The following is a 19,801-nucleotide window of genomic DNA, read 5'->3' on the forward strand; positions in this document are numbered from 1 at the left end:
TCGCACTGCCCATTATGCATTAAAGTTACCATTAAATATGCAAGTAAATGAAGAACCAACTTGCAATATTTCTAAAAATTCTGGAATGGGAAAGGTTAACCAAAAATGTAAAATTATAGTATGGGATGAGTGTACGATGGCTCATAAAAAATCACTGAAAGCCTTAAATAGAACACTGAAAGATTTGCGAAATAACACAAACATATTTGGCGGTGCACTAATTCTATTGGATGGTGATTTTCGATAAACTTTGGTGTGAAAAACTAAAATACCTAATTCCGTTGTACAAACTAAAGAACAACTTAGTGCTAAAGTACTACAAGCTATTTAATATATTACAAAAACTAAAACTAACTTAAATAAATAGCACAAGTTAACTTAATTAAAATACTGTGTTCAGTCATTGAGTGGAGTGGGCGTGCAAAGCGCACAAGAACAATTTTTATTCGTTGTAGGGAAGAAATGGCACTCAAGGAAGTCACGTTCACATGGCGACTGTGATCAAGATAGGTGGTGGTGCGGAATTTTTCAATAAATCGTGGTAAAAAGTGGCAGTGGGTCAAATGAAAGAAAAAGTCAAAATTATAATAAAATAAACCTAAAACTACGACTAAAATAAACGGAAATAATGCAAAATCTTTTAAAATAATAAAAATTCTAAAACCTACAATTAAATACAGTGGAAATAATACATCTAACTAAAACCTACAAATAATAAGAAACAGAATAGAAAGAACTTTTATATAATAAAAATATACTAAAACTCACAAATAAAAAGAAACGGAGGAAATATTAACTCTGGAAAAAAATGGAAATTTTTTCGGAAATCCTAACGGCATATAAACCCACGCCACTAAATAACGGCAGAGTATTCCCCATTTTACGTCCACCACTACCACCAGCGAACATCAACGGCAGCAGCATCGCCACCATCAGCGAACATCAACGGCAGTAGCAATGCCAGCACCAGCGAACATTAGCGACATGCATCAACGTCACCAGCGAACAAGAGTAGCGGCACATCAAACGGAGAAAATTAGCAGCAGCGAAGTGATGAAGGCAGCAGCAGTGACAGCGTATGGTGAGGCGTAGCTTCCAGTATGTATGTATGTATGTATGAGTTGTAATATGTAGTTGCTTTTGAAATATGCATACATAATTTTTCTTATAAATATTCTTCGATATAATTTTTAAAATACTTTAAATTCGATCAATCTCAAATCAATATTTTTCGCAAAAATACTTAAAATTTCTTTCGAATTCGATCAACCTCAAATCTATATTTTTCGGAAAAATTCTTAAAACTGAATCGCAATATCGGTTATTTCTTCAACTTTGCCAATTTTTATAATATTTTCATACAAAATAACTTTAAATTTTCATAAGTAAAGCAATTTAGATTTGCAACAATAATGTGTATAGCTTGAAATATAATCAGTCTAAATCAAACTTGTACATGTATAACTCGCAAATTTATTTTCAACCAATGTAATTACTAACATTCTGGCAAATACATACTTTTAATATTGTTCAAAATTGAAGCGAAATGGATATTCGCAAATTTATTAGTTAATTAAAGTAGTTTCTGATATTCTATATACGTAATAGACGTAGATCGAAACAAAATTGATACACATACATTTTAAATTTTTTTTGCATCACTTTAAATTATATGTATATTTTCAATAAATTTTTATAGAGTGTGTATGTATATACTACATAAATTGTGGCTAAAAGCGAGGCATTTAAGAAAAAAAGGAAAGACGTATGCATATACATAGTACAACGTGTGAAGATTTAAGTAATTTTGAATATATCCAATACTTTGAAATATTTCAACAAACTTTAAAAATTCAATACATCGAAAACCTTATTAACTCACAATACAAAAAAAAAATTTTAACAAAAAAAAAAAAAACAAACAAACAAAACATTTTGGTGAAACGGTGCGGCCGACACGTAAAATAATGATGAAAATTTAATAAATTTTTACAATTATATACTCCACATTTTGCTGTGTAGGGGTGCGGCCGACACGTTAAATATTAAAATTTAATACTTTTTGTGCAACGGTGCGGCCGTCACGTTAAGCAATATTGTAATAAATACTAAATTGCCATAAATATATCACGTTTAAAATTAATATTTTCTTGGAAAATTGGAAAAAACGATCAGGATTCTCTCTTGTATACCGTATATGGTAGCACACCCGGTATAAACAAAAATTTTTTAAGCCAAAATTTAATTCATTGTTCACAGTAAATACGACCCAGCTGTCTTTCAAGTAACTCCAACTTCAAATAAATAACAAATTTATTCAATTCATTAATTTTACTTCAACATTCAATACAAAATTCAAGCAAAGCGGTTTCAACTTAGGTGATAGAACTATTTCAAATTCCCTTTCAATCCCAATTTGTTTATACTCATAACCCAAACAATCTAGGTTATAAAACCATTCTAAATTTATTTTTCATTCAAATTCGTCCATATCCATACCTCAAACTTGCAAATTTTTCACAATTCGATTTAGATTATAAAATCATTTAAACCTTCCTTTTCATCCAAATTTGTTAATATCCAAGCATACAAAGCTGCAAGTGTAAGAGTTTTCTTCTGCTAATGTCAAATTTCGAAACAAAATTCAAAGAATTGAGAGACAATTTCTTTAAAATTAAAAAACGCGTTTTACATACAGGTCGTTCTTTAGCGACAAAGCAAGAGAAGTTAGATGAATATAAAAATTCTTTAATTGAGGCATATATTAACATTTTAGTAGAGGTAAATGGTCATTTTGAAACCCGACCTAGGCCAGTTGCTGTAAATAAAAGTTTATCACGTTGTAGGGAAGAATTAATTAAATGTTTTACAAAACTCAACTGTACAGTTAAAGTACCAACGAACTACAGCGACTTAGTCCAAGATAACATTTTTATATCAGATACTGATCGAGAAGAAAAAGAATCCATCGACGCATACAAAATCGAATCTGAGGAAGAAGAAGAACTCTCTGACTTATCAAAGCCGGAAACACTCGACAGTCGTATCGGTGAACAAAGTTGTTCTTTACCTCATACTGAAAATATTTAATTGCAAGAAAACTTCTGTGGTTTCGATAACCCAGTCGTTACACCAAACAATTCTTTAGGGCTTTTAACAACTTTCTCAAATTCCAACCAATCTCGTACTAATTTCCTAGAACCAACAATAATGGCTACACCAGAGCAAAAGAGACAGTTTATTGGGTCGTGGGCGCCCTTATTTAGGGAAAACTATCACGGTGACCCCTTAGCGCTAGACTCCTTCATAGATAAAATTGAACTAGTAGAAGGCTGTATAGATCTAGATCTTATGCCAACTTTCATTTCACTTGTTAAATCGAAGCTCGAAGGGAAAGCAAGAGAAGCAATTCCGACAAATATAACATCTATTCAAGAAATTAAAGATGCGCTTAAAAGCCGAATAAAGCCAGACAATTCAAAAGTCTTTGCAGGGAAAATAGCTTCACTAAAAATTACGAACAATAATTTAACCGAGTTTGCTAAACGCGTAGAGGAATTATCCGATGCTTTAGAGAGGTCTCTAATTATCGAGGGCATATCAAAGGTCAAAGCGCACAAGATGACAGTCGAACAGTCAGTAAACGTCTGTAGGCTAAATACGCGCTCAGACTTAGTAAAATCAATTCTCGCATCAACCTCTTTTAGTGACGCAAAAGACGTCGTAGCAAAAATGATAGTCGAACAAAACAATCAGGCTACAGAAAGACAGGTATTAGCTTTTCGATCAAGGTTTAAGAATCAAACCAACTTTCGCAATAACAATAGAGGCAATAACTACTACAACAACAATAATAGATACAACAACAATAGTAATTTCAACAGGTTCAATAACAATAATAATTTCAATAGGTACAACAACAATAATAACGGTAGATACAATAATAACAATCAAAATAGGAAAAAAAACAACTATTGGCAAAACAACGACAATCGAAACAATAGTAACTCGCGTAACACTAGCAACAGTCAAAATAGGCTAGAAAACAGAACCAATACCAACGCCGGAAGTTCAAATACGCGAAATAATGCAAACGTTCGCTCTTTAAACTTGGACGCCCCTCAGCAGCGAACACTGAGGGACGAGGAGATAAGCGAATAAATACTAAAAATATTTTTTGTCTAAACTTAAATTACTCAGATTTTATCGAAATTTATATAACCGGATCTAACAAATTATGTACATTTTTACTAGATACACAAGCTGATATTTCGCAGATTAAAATTTCAAGCTTCAATAAGCAAATTCCAATTAATTCTGACGATATAGTTAATATCACTGGTGTAGCATCAACCTCAGTTCCTACTTTGGGTAAAATAAACATAGACCTAAATTTTTCTAATAATCTAGTCGAACATAGCTTACATGTGGTAACGATGACATCAATATCCCATCAGATGGTATACTGGGTAAAAACTTTCTTCATCATAACAAATGTGTAATAAATTATTCAAATAGTAGCATCTCATTCTGGGCAAATAAAGAGAAAGTCATTATGCCAATCCTACACGGAACGGAAAGAGATATGTGTATTATACCACCAAGATGCGAAGTTTTTCGAATTTTCGACTTAGGTCACTCAACAACTCCACTTTTCGCTGAATCTCAAAAAATACAAAAAGGCGTATTTACCGCAAGATGCATTACAAATTCCAATAATCCAGTCATAAAATTAATCAATACCACAAGTTATGTACAATTCGTACACAAAAATTCTATTAAAGCAGAAGACTTATCTAATTATCACGTCTATGTAATCGATAAAGCTAAGGCAGATGAGAAGCGAATTAATGAAATAACTTCGATTTAAAAGATCAAATTCCAAAAGATGCACCATCTGAACTTTTAGACCTATGCATACAATATGCTGACATATTCGCGCTTGACAACGATCAAATGACATTAAATAATTTTTATGAGCAGAAATTGAGGTTAACTGACAACGAACCAGTGTATATAAAGAACTATCGTCTACCCTATTTGCAGCGGGAAGAAATTAACAGACAAGTTATAAAAGTACTAGAAAATGATTTAATAGAAGAAAGCTATTCTAACTACAACAGTCCTCTTATCCTAGTTCCTAAAAAGAAAATAAATGGCAAAAAGCATACCGAATGTGTGTTGACTTTCGCGCAGTTAACAAGAAGCTAATAGCAGACAAATTTCCATTAGCACGAATCGATGATATTTTAGACAATCTTGGCAGAGCCAAATTTTTCTCAACCTTAGGCCTTTTTTCTGGATTTCGTCAAATACCATTACACGTAGATTCACGCGATATAACCTCATTTTCTACTGATCGCGGAGCGTATCGAAGGTATTGCCATTTGGTTTGAACATTGCACCAAACTCGTTTTCAAGAATGATGACCATCGAATTTTCAGAAATACCACCTAATGCAACTTTTCTTTATGTAGATGACATTATAGTCATCGGCTGTAGCGAATCCCATCACATTAAAAATTTGTCTAAAGTATTCAATACTTGTAGATCATTCAACCTTAAACTCAATCCAAACAAATGTAATTTTCTAAGACCAGAAGTAACATTCCTAGGACACAAATGATCAGCTGAAGGTCTGTCACCAGACGAATCTAAAATAGACGCAATTCGTAGCTATACTAAACCAAAAGAAAAGGACACTGTAAGAAGGTTTGTAGCTTTTGTCAACTACTACAGACGCTTTATTCCAAACTTTGCATCTCTGGCAGCACCTCTGAATAGACTGAATAGAAAAAGAGTAGAATTTAACTGGGACGAAACATGCGATAAAGCTTTTGATGCACTAAGAGCATCCCTAATGTCACCAAAGATATTACAATACCCAGATTTTTCCAAACAGTTTACCATTACAATAGACGCTTCTAAGACAGGATGTGGAGCAATACTCAGCCAAGAACATCAAGGCAGCGATTTACCCATATGCTATGCGTCAAAATCTTTTAATGAGGCAGAACAAAAGAAAGCCATCATTGAGTTGGAATTATTAGCCATTTATTTTGCCATTAAACAATTCAGACCATACGTTTATGGAAATCACTTTATTGTAAAATCATATCACAGGCCTTTAGTCTATTTATTCACTATGAAAGACCCATCTTCAAAACTTTCTAGAATTAGACGTGAGTTGGCAGAATACAATTTCACAATAGAGTACATAAAGGGAAAATCAAATGTAGGAGCAGATGCACTTTCTCGTATAACCATTGGCGAAATAAAAGAATCAACCAAAAATATATTTGCAGTTCAGACTAGGGCAATGAGTAAGAAAAAAGATAAATGTAGATCTATCGAAAATATAGACTTATGTGGAAATATACAAACATTAAACGTTTATGATAAATTCACTCATAACTTTTCAAAAAAAATGCCTCGTATTAGATCAGAAATATTTGATGACAAAAATGGTAAACAATTTCTAAGAATATGCGCGCATATAAAGCATGAAAGAACAATTTTACTTGATTTTGAATTTTCTAACGATATAAAGAATTTCGATACTTTACTTTCGACGCTAGAAAAAGAAGCCGGAAAACTTAATATTAAGGAAATAGAATTGCCAAAAAAGGATTTAATTTTCAAATACATTACAATTACAAATTTTAAAGAAAGAGTAAATAAGCTTTACAATTTTTAAAAATTATTTTAATGGATCCAATTGAAACAATCACTGATCAGGAACAAAAATCAAAATTATTACCAATTTATCACAATAATCCCATCACTGGATGTCACTGTGGAACGAAAAAATTATACGCCAATTTACGAAGCAAATTTTACTGGAAAAACATGACAAAAGACATAGCTAGTTATGTTAGGAAATGCGAAAAATGTCTTCTGAATAAAGTCAAAATAGGAAATAAAGAAGAACTCGTTCTAACTCCTACTCCTAATAATTCTTTTGACATTGTCGTAATTGATACCACAGGCCCATTGCCAGAATCGAGATATGGTAATAAGTTCGCACTTACCATAATCTGCGATCTGACAAAATACTTAGTTACAATATCAATACCTGATAAAAGTGCAAAAACCATCGCGTCAGCACTATTCGAAGGCTTCATTTTAATATACGGTGCTATGAAATCCATTAAATCAGACTTAGGCACTGAATTCAAAAATGAAATTTTTGCAAATTGAACCAGTTTATTAAATATCCATCACAACTTCTCTACACCATACCATCATGAAACCGTAGGAACTGTCGAAAGAAACCATAGAGTTTTTAACGAGTACCTATGTGCGTACTTAGATGATTCCTTTGATGATTGGGATACATATTTGAGATATTTTACGTTTTGTAAAATAAACAAATAGAAAACGTATGTATAAGTTACTCTACAAAACCGATGTAAATGAAATTTTGAAGTACAAAGAAAACAAACAAAAAGGTATAAAAACTATGAATATCCATATATGTAATATGTAGGTTTAAAGCACAGATACATGTAATTAATTAAATAAACTAAGCTACTTACAGAAAAAAAGAGAATAATAAATAAACTATTAATATTCATATATGTAAATATGTAGGCTTACAATAAATGAAAAACTAGGCATAACACATATAAGTACAAATAAATGTAATAAATTAAATTAACTAGAGTAACTTAACTAAATCTGCCACGAAAGTCCAATTTTTTTCTCAATTTGTTCAATTTGCTATTCGGAAGGTATTTGAAACCCATACCACCAAAAAAGATTGAACTTGATCAACTTGTCGACTTCAACCTTTTTTTCGAAAAGGGGAATGGTGTAACAGCAGCCTTATGATCTTACCCTGTTTCCCACTTGGTGCAACCCTGTTGTCTATTGTGAATGGACAACAGGTGTTGAAACAAGTTGGAAACGGGGAGGTCTGCAAAAGAAAAAGGCGGCCATCATTATAATATTGGACTGGAGAAGAAGAACACTCAGTTGGTGTGAAAAACTAAAATACCTGATTGCCTTGTACAAACTAAAAAATAACTTAGTGCTAAAGTACTACAAGCTATTTAATATATTACGAAAACTAAAACTAACTTATATAAATAGCACAAGTGAACTTAATTAAAATACTGTGTTCAGTTATTGAGTGGAGTAGGCGTGCAAAGCGCACAAGGACAATTTTTATTCGTTGTAGGGAAGAAATGGAGCTTCTCGAGTGGCACTCAAGGAAGTCACGTTCACATTACACTCGGCAGGTTTCCCATTGCGAAAATGGACGTCCAACTGTAAGAAAATTTTACAGGGTATACCGAAACAACACTTATTAAACGAGGATTTTCGAGAATTTGAAGAAACCAGGGTAAAAGCACTCGATATCAGGAGGAACGCCCATTTCGATGGCTTCTACTTCACAGCGAAACCCTTTGACAATAACCTTGCCGTAGCAAAAAGGTTAATTCTTTCTGCGATCGCAAAGCCAGCTTTTGGTTGGCTGGCAGCAGTCATAACATTAGCCAAGATGATAATGCAAAATATTTGGTTAGAAGGGACAGACTGGGATGAAGACGTGTCAGAAACAACTTTACATCGGTGGCAATCATTCATGACAGATTACGCGAAAATCATGTATGCGTATGTCAACCCGATGGGTTCACTACACATTGAAGAACAATATTCAAATACATGGCTTCGGTGACGCCTCGGAAAAGGCATACGCCGCTACGGTTTTCCTAAGGGTTCAAACAAAGGATCAAGTCTTCACTAATCTGCTGATGGCCAAGACGAGAGTAGCCCCGTTAAAAACTATATCCTTGCCTCGAATCGAGCTCTGCGGTGCAGTTCTACTAGCAGAAATAATCGAATCTGTGATCAAAAATATGAAACTTTCCAATATTAAAGTAACGTTTTGGACAGATTCAACTATAGTGCTGGCATGGATCCGAAAACCACCATGTTCGTGGTCATTGTTCGTGGCACATCGAATAACTAAAATCATCGACAAAGTAGGTGGCAAAGTATGGCGGCACGTAGACTCCATGTCAAATCCTGCAGATTTTGCGAGCAGAGGCCTCTTCGCTTCGGATCTAATCGACAATTCCTTGTGATGGCAGTGACCTTCTTGGTTACAAGAAGACAACGAAAATTGGTCAACACAAGAAGAAGATTACAACACGAATATTGAGGAAAAGAGGGTAAAGGTTCACGCAACATCTGTTAAAAATGATTCGAACATCCTTGACAGGTTTTCCAACTTTTCAAGGGCTCTGCGGGTTATATCATAAATTTTTCGATTTTTCCATAGAACACACCCGAAAACTAAAGCTTCTTTCAAAAGGCAGTCTCATTTAATAACACCTGATGAAATAAAAAAAACGACAGAACGATTGGTAGTAATATGCCAAAGGCAATACTATCAAGAAGAGTATGCAAATTTAAAATCAGGGAAACTAATTCATGGGAAGAGTGAGATTTTACCCTTAAACCTTTTCATTGGTACTTAAGGTATAATCAGAATTGGAGGGCGCGTCGACGCATCCCAAGACATGTCCTACAATGAGCGTCACCCCAATATCCTTCCATAAAATTGTAGGTTAGCCAGACTCCTAGTCGAATTTATCCATAAGATCTCCTTCCATGGAGAAACCCAGCTGATGCTGCGCCTTATTCGAACTATGAACGTCATTCATGGTTGATGTGTACATATGCAGCATACATATCTTACAAAATTCCTTTATTGATAGGTAAACCAGTAAAATTATACGTTTCAATAACAAACATGAATCTGGCAACAGTCTCGTTTATACTGTACAACAAACGGATAAAGTCAATTACGCTGAGCAAACACAATTCGTTGGCTGGAAACGGAATCAAAATCATAAAATGGGCCAACGAATGGTTTCGATGCGTGATAGCATCGACCTTACTGTTTTAGTTGAAAGTGCCATAAACTTGAATTTGAAACTGATGGAATGGCGTTTGGTCCTTGAATTAAATTTGGATATAATATGGAAAACAAAGTGCTTACTCTTTGGTGCCGGAACACTTGGATGCAATGTCGCCCGAAATTTACTTGCATGAGTTTTTAAACATATAACATTTGTAGATAGTTGTCGTGTAAGCTATTCCAATCGATTACGGCAAACGCTCTATACTCATGTTGATGCAGTTGCGGGGAATGCAATGAAAGCAGAAATTGCTGCAACGCGTGTCAAGGAAATTAATCCAAATGCGACTTCTAATAGTTACATTATGCAAATACCCATGCCTGGATATACCATCGGCACATCGTTGGAGCAACAAAGGGATGCAGATTTAAATACGATTGTTGAAGACATGAGCGATAACCTTATAGAGTTTGAGGATTAAAATAAATTTATATATATAATACATACATATTATCTGAAAAGAAAAATTATAATTATACTGAAATGAATTAATTTCTAATACTTACATTATAAATATTTACCTTTTACTTACCTTTGAAATATTTACCTATATGAAATATTTGCTTAAAATTACTTACCTTTATTCTATACTCACCCTTTTTGGAATACCATGTATATTATTTACCTGTTTGAAGAACCCTGTAAATAAGAAACATAATTACTGTTTAGCGTACACATATCTATGTATACCCACATACATATGTATGCTCTCAGCAAAAGAAGTAAACGGTCCAGTGGAATGTGCTGGGCCGTTGTAAAGTTAGTTATTCGCCATCAACCTAACTAATCACGCCGCTAAATATAATAACTACGAAAACGTGAAAATTGTTAAATTAAATAATTCAACAAATAAAAATAAAGTTTATATTTTTTATACGTTTAACCTGAAAGTTATCGCGTTTTTTATTTGATAAAGTGACGTACTACCGCCCCTTAATCCCTCAGTGCACCAACTTCATAGTGCAAAAATTATACATGGTCCTTTGGTACCATACAGTGAACTAGCGACCTAGGAAATAGTGAAAATAATAATTAAATATTAATTACATTGAAAACAATATATTAAAACACTAAAAACCGGTAGACGCGACGCGCTAACATATTAATCTAATACAAAGTGCTGAAAATATAAAAAGAAACAAAATTTTTAAAATACTTAAAAAATACATTACAAGTGCTGAAAACATAGAAAGACAAACAAAAGTTTCAAAATACCTGCGATATATACATTATATTAAAAATTATTAGAAATAAAATAAAAATACAAATTAAGTGAGAAACATTAAAGAATACAAATATACAAGTACAGAAAATGTAAAAGCAACAAAAGTGCATCCAATTTTACTGAGAAAGTGAGTGAGGTGAAGTGAAGAACGCAAACGGTGAAGCTACAGTGGCCAAGTTCTGGAAAAAAGACGGTGAAAATAAAAAAGGAATAAAAACCTAGAAATTATTAAAAAGAAAAAGAAGAGATATTATATAGAAAAAGTTGTCGAAAAACAGGAAGAAAAACAAAAGTTTGAAAATATTAAAAAAGGAAAGAACGTAGGAAAATAAAAGAATTTTTATAATAAAAAAAAAAAAACGTGGAGCGCTTGTTGAAAAAAATAAAAATAAAACCAAATTAGACATAATTTACAAAAAAAAAAAAACGATTTTCAAAGTGGTTTGGAAACGCATCCACAAAGTTTTTAATTTTTAAACCACGAGCAGTAGACCTGCAAAAGTGGTACCCGGCAGCAAAACCGACGCAACAACAACGAAGCAGTACTGCCGCTAGCGCAACAGCATCAGCGACACCGAGCGACAACAACAGCAACAATCCAGCAACAGAAAAATCAGGTGGTAAAAGCAAATATGCCAAAGTAAGTACACCTTGCCCAAAACATATGCATATATAAGTGCAGCGGAATTCCCCTAAGCAAATAATCGCACTCATCTACGGTAAGGTTGACAGGATCTTGGAAAGAATCCGTACAAAACACCGCTTTGCGCAAATCTCTCTCATTTAATAAAATTCCGCTAAGATCTTCTTATATATACATAGGTATATTGGTAATACTATCAAATTTGTGATTCTTACATATATCCATATATACTCATACCCATATCACATATTTACTTATATACCAACCCGCTGTAAGATTTGTCGGGTCTTATACTAGAATTTCCCCTTAAAATTTTACCGTATACCGTTTCTCACAGCCACCACAACAAATTTGCTCTCCTAGAATAAATTACTTTAGATATTGGTTGCGACTTACAAAAGTACAAAAGTTACATATATACACATATGTATTCGTCCCAAATCAAAAGGCAAACTCCGCCTTAAAACTGCAAAATATTTAATGCTGTTTCGGTCCCTGAAACATTCAAAGTTAATCAGCGCATTATTGACTCTCTCAATTCCTTTTAGGTGTACTTATTATAACACCATTTAATTTAGGTAATTTGCAAATTAACTCCGCCCAACACTATCTATTTCTGTTCGCTGAATATATATATTTGTATGCACATAAACATACTTGGACTTAGATGCGCTAAGACAAGTATTTCCCACCCTCACTTGTTTATGCAAATCCGGCTAGTCAAAAGTACAGTGGCCCTCAACTTATAAAAAACAACTCAAAATACAGTGGGTCAAAAGAACTCAAATCACCCTGAAACTTTTGATACAATTTTAGAACCCCTAAATCAACTTCTTCCTATTGAATTAAATTCACAATGGGCGGCACAGGTGAAGAAAAACCACAATCCCTTCTACCCCAAGCACCAAAGAAAACAAGAGCGAAATCTCAGAGTGACGAAGAGGAAGCAGCAATCTTTAATACAAAATTATTGTTTGAAGCCACAAGATTAGAGAAATTTTGCGACAAGTGGTGGAACATTGCGGAAACTGACCACTCGGAAGCTGGCCTCAAGACCTATCTGGAGCAACTAAACAAACACATGGCTTTGGTGGACATGGCGAATGAAAACCTTCAGATGAGCAACATTGAAGAGACAATAAGGAAATCGAGTGAGGAAAGATACGACCACATCAACGATTCAGGATTAAATACGAGACTACGGATAAATGAGATCCTCAGTAGTATTAGGCCAGCCCCAGAAGAAGCTAGCAGAACCAATCCGACTCCGCTGGCAACGCTCCCCCCTTCTAATCAACCCAATTATTTAAAGGTACCTGCATGTGACACAGAGGTCTTCTACGGAGGATATGAAGACTGGCCATCCTTCAGGGACATGTTCACTGCAGTGTACATTAGTCACCCCAAACTCTCTCCTGCCCAAAAACTTTACCATTTGAGGCAAAAAACCCGAGGTAAAGCAGCCCTCCTTATTAAAAATTACCCGCTTAATGACCAAAGTTTTGAGCTTGCGTGGAATGCATTAAAGCATCGATATGAAAACCGCAGAATTCTCGTCGACAACCAGCTCAAAACCCTCTTTAATATCCAACCCGTAACCAGCGAAAATGGTGAACGCATACAATATGTGCAAACCACAATCAATAATTGCCTCTCAACCCTTCAGGCAAACGGAGTATCCACAGCTAATTGTGACCCGATGCTAGTATATCTCTGCTCCTCCAAATTGCCAGACGAAACCCTAGCTTTATGGGAGCAATCCCTCAACTCTCGTAAGGAGTTACCTCTTTGGTCCGAATTGGACCAGTTTCTGACTACTCGGTATGAGGTGGTTGAACGCCTAACCACATATAGGCCTAACAAACCAAAGCCTAATCAATCGAATTTCACCCCGCGGTCTTCTACTCCTACTAATAACTCGTTCCACTCAAGGAACAAGACACACTCATTGCACACTGACCCAAAAAGGCAGGCTTCGTGCAAATTGTGCAACAGTAATCACTCGCTGATTAATTGTGTCAAATTTAAAGAGCTCTCAGTTCAAGATAGAAACAAATTCGTAAGGGAAAACAGGTATTGCCAGAACTGTTTGGCTTACTCCCACTCAGAAATACAATGCGGAAGCAGTTTCACTTGCGTTTACTGCCAAAAGCGACACCACTTCCTCCTACACTACTCAGCCAACAACCAAACGCAAAACAGCTCAAAACCGAAGAAAAATCTCGTCACATCTCACGTGACCATCGATGAAGAAAAGCCTTGTACCTCTCAACAAGCGGCATCGATGAACTCTGAGCTAGCTCCTCAAAACAGCACGAAGAACGTACTCTCACACTTCTCTAGTAGTAGAGAGCGAACCTTGCTCCCTACAGCAAACATTCCCGTGTTACACAAAGGAGAAACCTTTAATATTCGTGCTCTTCTGGACCAAGGATCCCAAAAAACTTTTGTAACCTCTAGAATACAAAAGCTACTTGTTCTACCCGTTCAAAAGACCAATTACGAAATATTGGGAATGGGCGGACGAACAGTCCAGAAAGCAGATAAGGTGTGCTCAATCACCATATGTTCTCCAGATCTCAATATTAAAATCGCAACTAATGCGATCATACTCCCTCAACTGACGCAATTCTTGCCAACGTTTAAAGTCTTAAAGTAAAGGTTTTGGGAACAAGAAGAAGTGCCATCGGCTTCCTCTCTCAAAGACGATGATCTAATATGCGAAGAGCTCTACAAAAGTACCACAATCCGAAGAAATGATGGCCGCTACGTAGTAAAACTCCCATTTAAAGACTCGTTTCCCAACTCAATAGCTTTAGGGCACTCTAGACCCGCTGCTCAGCAACAATACCTCAGCGTAGAACGAAGCATTGAGAAAAAACCAGAGCTTCGAACGACCTACTCCAACGTCTTAGCGGAATACTTAACCCTAGATCATATGGAGCCCACAACCCCTCGGGAAATTATACGTGATGGAAAGTATTTCTCGTTTTACTTACCACATCATGCCGTACTCAAACCCGATAGTAAAACTACTAAAGTCCGAGTAGTTTTCAATGCATCCAAACGATCTCACTCCGGCATCTCACTCAACGACGTGCTTCATACAGGTCCCGTTTTACAAAATGATTTAATGGTCGTTATACTCAACTGGCGACTCTACAAATATGTATTTAACGGCGACATTGAGAAGATGTATCGGCAAATATATGTCCACAAGGAAGATCAAGACTTCCAACGAATACTCTTTCGTCAATTTCCTCAAGGCCAAGTAGAAGATTTTAAATTAAAAACAGTAACCTTCGGTGTTAACTGTGCTCCCTACTTGGCGATTCGCACCCTGCAGCAGCTCGCAGAAGACTGCAAAGCCGAACTCCCCCTCGCTACCAACGTTCTCCTGCGAGAGACCTACGTGGATGATATTCTCTCAGGCGGACATAACATACAGTCCATTCGCGAAACCATGACTCAGTTGATCGAAGCACTAAAGTCAGCAGGCTTCCCACTCAAAAAAATGACAGCGAACCACCCAGAAATATTGGAATCAATCCCCGAATCTGATCTTCTCGATGCGGACTTTCTAAAATTCCACGACTCAAGCTCCACAAAAACTCTTGGAGTACGCTGGAACGCACTCGAAGACTCCTTCTCTTATTCTTACAACCCCATATCAGACGCACACTCGGCAACCAAGCGATATATTCTCTCGTCCGTCGCGAAACTTTTCGACCCGGCAGGATGGCTATCGCCTATAATGATAGTAGCAAAAACTCTCCTGCAACAGCTCTGGATGGAAGGAACGGATTGGGATGAGCACGTCAAACCCGGTTCACTACTCAAATGGAAATCCTTTACGGAAGACCTCTCAGCAATTGGAGATATAAAAATTCCACGTTGGGTTCAATTCACCCCCAACGTGCCCACTCAGATACATGGTTTCTCCGACGCCTCTGAAAAGGCATATTGTGCCTGCGTCTATTTAAGAGTTCAACACAGCGATAACTCTATATCCTCTCACTTACTCGTAGCAAAAAGTAAAGTTGCACCCCTACAAACAGTGAGCCTTCCCCGATTAGAGCTCTGCGGAGCGTTACTCCTCTCAAAATTAGTAAAGCATATTCGAACTTCGCTTAAACTCACAGAGAGCAACTTGACTCTGTGGACAGACTCCTCCATAGTGCTGGCTTGGCTCGAAAAGCCACCACATACATGGAAAACCTATGTAGCAAACCGCGTATCCCAGATAGTCGACAATGTCAGTAACGCAACGTGGCGACATGTACCCAGTGGAGAAAATCCAGCCGATATGGGCACTCGGGGATGTCGACCCCAGGACTTGGTCGACTGTTCACTCTGGTGGAACGGCCCAAGGTGGCTCGTACACTCCCTTCCTGACTGGCCGAAAGATAGCCATCATAATGACTCACCCCCAGAACAACGACGGATAGAAGCCCTGCACTCACTGGAAAATCATGACTTTCTGGACCGGTTTTCGTCATTTGCTCGAGCATTGAGAGTCCTCGCTTACATTCGCCGATTTGTCTCGAAGTCCAGGAAACAGCTGATACCCTCCAAAATTCATCTCACCCAAGAAGAGATTCGTCATGCAAAGGTGCAGCTCATTGCGAACGCTCAGAAAAACCAGTATGGAAAAGTGATTGCAGACCTCAAAGCCACAAAGTCTCTCGGAAAAGGAAGTGCGTTGCTCCCGCTCAACCCGGTCTTGGACGAAATGGGACTATTACGCGTAAATGGACCCTCGCCTATGCAGACATGAGTCACAACGAAAAGCACCCTATAATCATACCCGACAACTCACGGTACTGCGCTCTCCTTTTGGACTTCCTCCATGCAACCTTACTCCATGCCGATGCATAACTTATGATCCGCATGGTCCAACAAGAATATTATATTCCCCGCCTGAAACAAAGGGTGAAAAAATGCATATTTCAGTGCAAGAAATGCACTATCTATAAGCAAAAAATGAAATCTCAAGTGATGGCCGCTCTACCACCAGAGCGCGTAACTTACTCACTGCCCTTTCATACCACTGGAGTAGACTTTGCAGGGCCTTTCCTCGTCAAAACGTCAACTCTCCGACGTGCATCATACGCCAAAGCATACGTCTGCGTTTTCGTATGCTTTTCCACTAAAGCCATACATCTCGAAGTCTGCTCAGACCTCACCACTGAAGCTTTCAAAGCAGCATCGCCCGTTTTGTGGGCCGTCGAGGCATCCCCTCAAAGATTATGTCTGATAATGGTAAAACATTTGTAGGAGCCCAACGCAGCCTGCAACGCGAGTTTACCACATTTCTCCAGGAAGCTGCCGAAGACATCGTAAGCAAGTATGCTCTCCACGGACTCTCATGGCAGTTTATCCCTCCGTACGCCCCCAACATGGGAGGATTGTGGGAAGCAGCAGTGAGAAGCTTTAAAATTCACTTAACCAAGGTTACCGGAAATCAGAAGTTTACCTTTGAGGAGTTCAACACTCTCCTCATTCGCATAGAAGCGGTCCTCAACTCCAGACCGCTTTCACCAATGTCACAAGACCCCGACGACCTAAAAGCTTTAACTCCAGGTCATTTTATACGCGGTGCTCCCCTTCTGTCTATTTCTGAGCCTAACTGTGAGAACCTCTCTTTAGTGAACAAATGGCAAAAGCTAAAGGTACTGCATCACCAATTCAGCAAACGCTGGAAAACCGAATACCTTCAGGAACTCCACAAGCGATACAAATGGCAACGCCAAGAAGCCAACATTAAGGAAGGTGACCTCGTCGTCATTAAAGACGATCTCTTACCACCCAACGAATGGCGGTTAGGCCGAATCACAAAACTTTATACTGCTCGTGATCAAAGTGTTCGCGTAGTAGATATCCGAACCGAGGGCGGAACTGTCACTCGCAACATAACGAAACTCTGTCTGTTACCCCCCACCTAATCGTATTCCTCAGTTTTTATAGGACCCCTCATGATACCCGAATGTAATCTCTCCTCATCACACATACCCCTTCTAATAAGGTTTCGACGTTTCTTTCCAGATCCAAGGATTATCGGAAGTGCCGCCTCTGCTGCCGCATTCACTCACTTCGATTTTGCCGCGCTTTTCTGGCTATGACTCCAGACGATCGCTATGAATCCGCAAAGGCGCACCGTTACTGCATAAATTGTTTAGCCACCTCACACGTAACGGGCGCCTGTGACTCTCCAACAAGTTGTCGTCGCTGCGGGCTAGCACACCATACTCTGCTTCACAGGCCCCCCCGCGCTCTATCAAAACGCTCGCCAAATCATGACCACGAAACAAATCGACCTCCGAGGAATCAGAAACAGCGAACTAGCACGGCAACCAGGCCGAAGTCCACTACTCAGTCCCAGCGCAGTCGTGTAGAGAAGCCGCGCCAACCACGTCGTCCTATCCTCCAAAGGCGCCTTCGCGGCTTATTCAATCAAGCCAAGGAAACGCTGGAGGAGCTGCAGGATCTCATGCAGATCACCTCGCCCCAGGCCCGCCGGCATGTTGAAGACATGAGCGATAACCTTATAGAGTTTGAGGATTAAAATAAATTTATATATATAATACATACATATTATCTGAAAAGAAAAATTATAATTATACTGAAATGAATTAATTTCTAATACTTACATTATAAATATTTACCTTTTACTTACCTTTGAAATATTTACCTATATGAAATATTTGCTTAAAATTACTTACCTTTATTCTATACTCACCCTTTTTGGAATACCATGTATATTTACCTGTTTGAAGAACCCTGTAAATAAGAAACATAATTACTGTTTAGCGTACACATATCTATGTATACCCACATACATATGTATGCTCTCAGCAAAAGAAGTAAACGGTCCAGTGGAATGTGCTGGGCCGTTGTAAAGTTAGTTATTCGCCATCTTCCTAACTAATCACGCCGCTAAATATAATAACTACGAAAACGTGAAAATTGTTAAATTAAATAATTCAACAAATAAAAATAAAGTTTATATTTTTTATACGTTTAACCTGAAAGTTATCGCGTTTTTTATTTGATAAAGTGACGTACTACCGCCCCTTAATCCCTCAGTGCACCAACTTCATAGTGCAAAAATTATACAACGATTAATAGTTTAGTAGAGGAGTATGATGTAATTTCTTTTACTAACCGATTCACGTGAAAGTCGATGGTTACCGACAATATTGGGTGCTGCCTTTCAAAAGATAATGATTAATGCCGCTTTAGGATTTGATAGCTACTTAGTTATGTGACATGGCGCTGGTTCAGAGTTCGATGACAAAGCATCGATGATCTTAAATGTATAAATGGGAGCAATTTGGGCGGCTATTTTTGTAACGATCCTGGAAATCCCCTCAAAGATTGTACTCTGAACCAGCAATGCACCATTACACGATCAGGAGCATCATGTATTGCGGCAAGTTATGCAGTCGAATTGCTTGTTTCGCCGCTGTTGTATTTCGCGTTTGGATGACTTGGTGGGGCCTCGTTGAATTTCGATGTCGCGGTGCCGCCAATTATCTCGTTCCTTTCGAGGTTTCTTTATTTTCTCCGCGGCTCGTTCGTGCTGCAATTTTGGCCACCATTCGATCACTGAATAATATTGCATTGGCTTTGGCATCATCTGGAATAGCGGCAACTTTATTGGATGGCGGTCGCACTGCCCATTATGCATTAAAGTTACCATTAAATATGCAAGTAAATGAAGAACCAACTTGCAATATTTCTAAAAATTCTGGAATGGGAAAGGTTTTACCAAAAATGTAAAATTATAGTATGGGATGGAATGGAATGCTCATAAAAAATCACTGGAAGCCTTAAATAGAACACTGAAAGATTTGCGAAATAACACAAACATATTTGGTGGTGCACTAATTCTATTGGCCGGTGATTTTTGACAAACTTTGCCTGCTATTCCCAAATCAACGGCAGCTGATGAATTGAGAGCATGCCTTAAATATTCTAATCTGCAGAGATATGTTCAAA

General features: G+C 37.3%; 1 protein-coding gene and 1 pseudogene across 1 annotated transcript; both read left to right on the forward strand.

Moving 5' to 3' along the window:
* The first annotated feature begins 957 nt into the window (after nt 1-957).
* LOC137235340 (uncharacterized) lies at nt 958-19,289 on the forward strand (annotated as a pseudogene).
* On the forward strand, nt 11,757-17,567 carry LOC137234746 (uncharacterized). The gene is made up of 3 exons (XM_067758184.1): nt 11,757-11,797; nt 12,138-13,873; nt 17,450-17,567. Exons 2-3 carry the CDS (start codon nt 12,657-12,659, stop codon nt 17,565-17,567), a joined length of 1,335 nt encoding a protein of 444 aa, XP_067614285.1. The 5' UTR covers nt 11,757-11,797; nt 12,138-12,656.
* Nucleotides 19,290-19,801: the final 512 nt, after the last annotated feature.

The sequence above is a fragment of the Eurosta solidaginis genome, chromosome X (assembly GCF_040869045.1).
Source record: "Eurosta solidaginis isolate ZX-2024a chromosome X, ASM4086904v1, whole genome shotgun sequence".
Classification (NCBI taxonomy): Eukaryota; Metazoa; Arthropoda; class Insecta; order Diptera; family Tephritidae; genus Eurosta; species Eurosta solidaginis.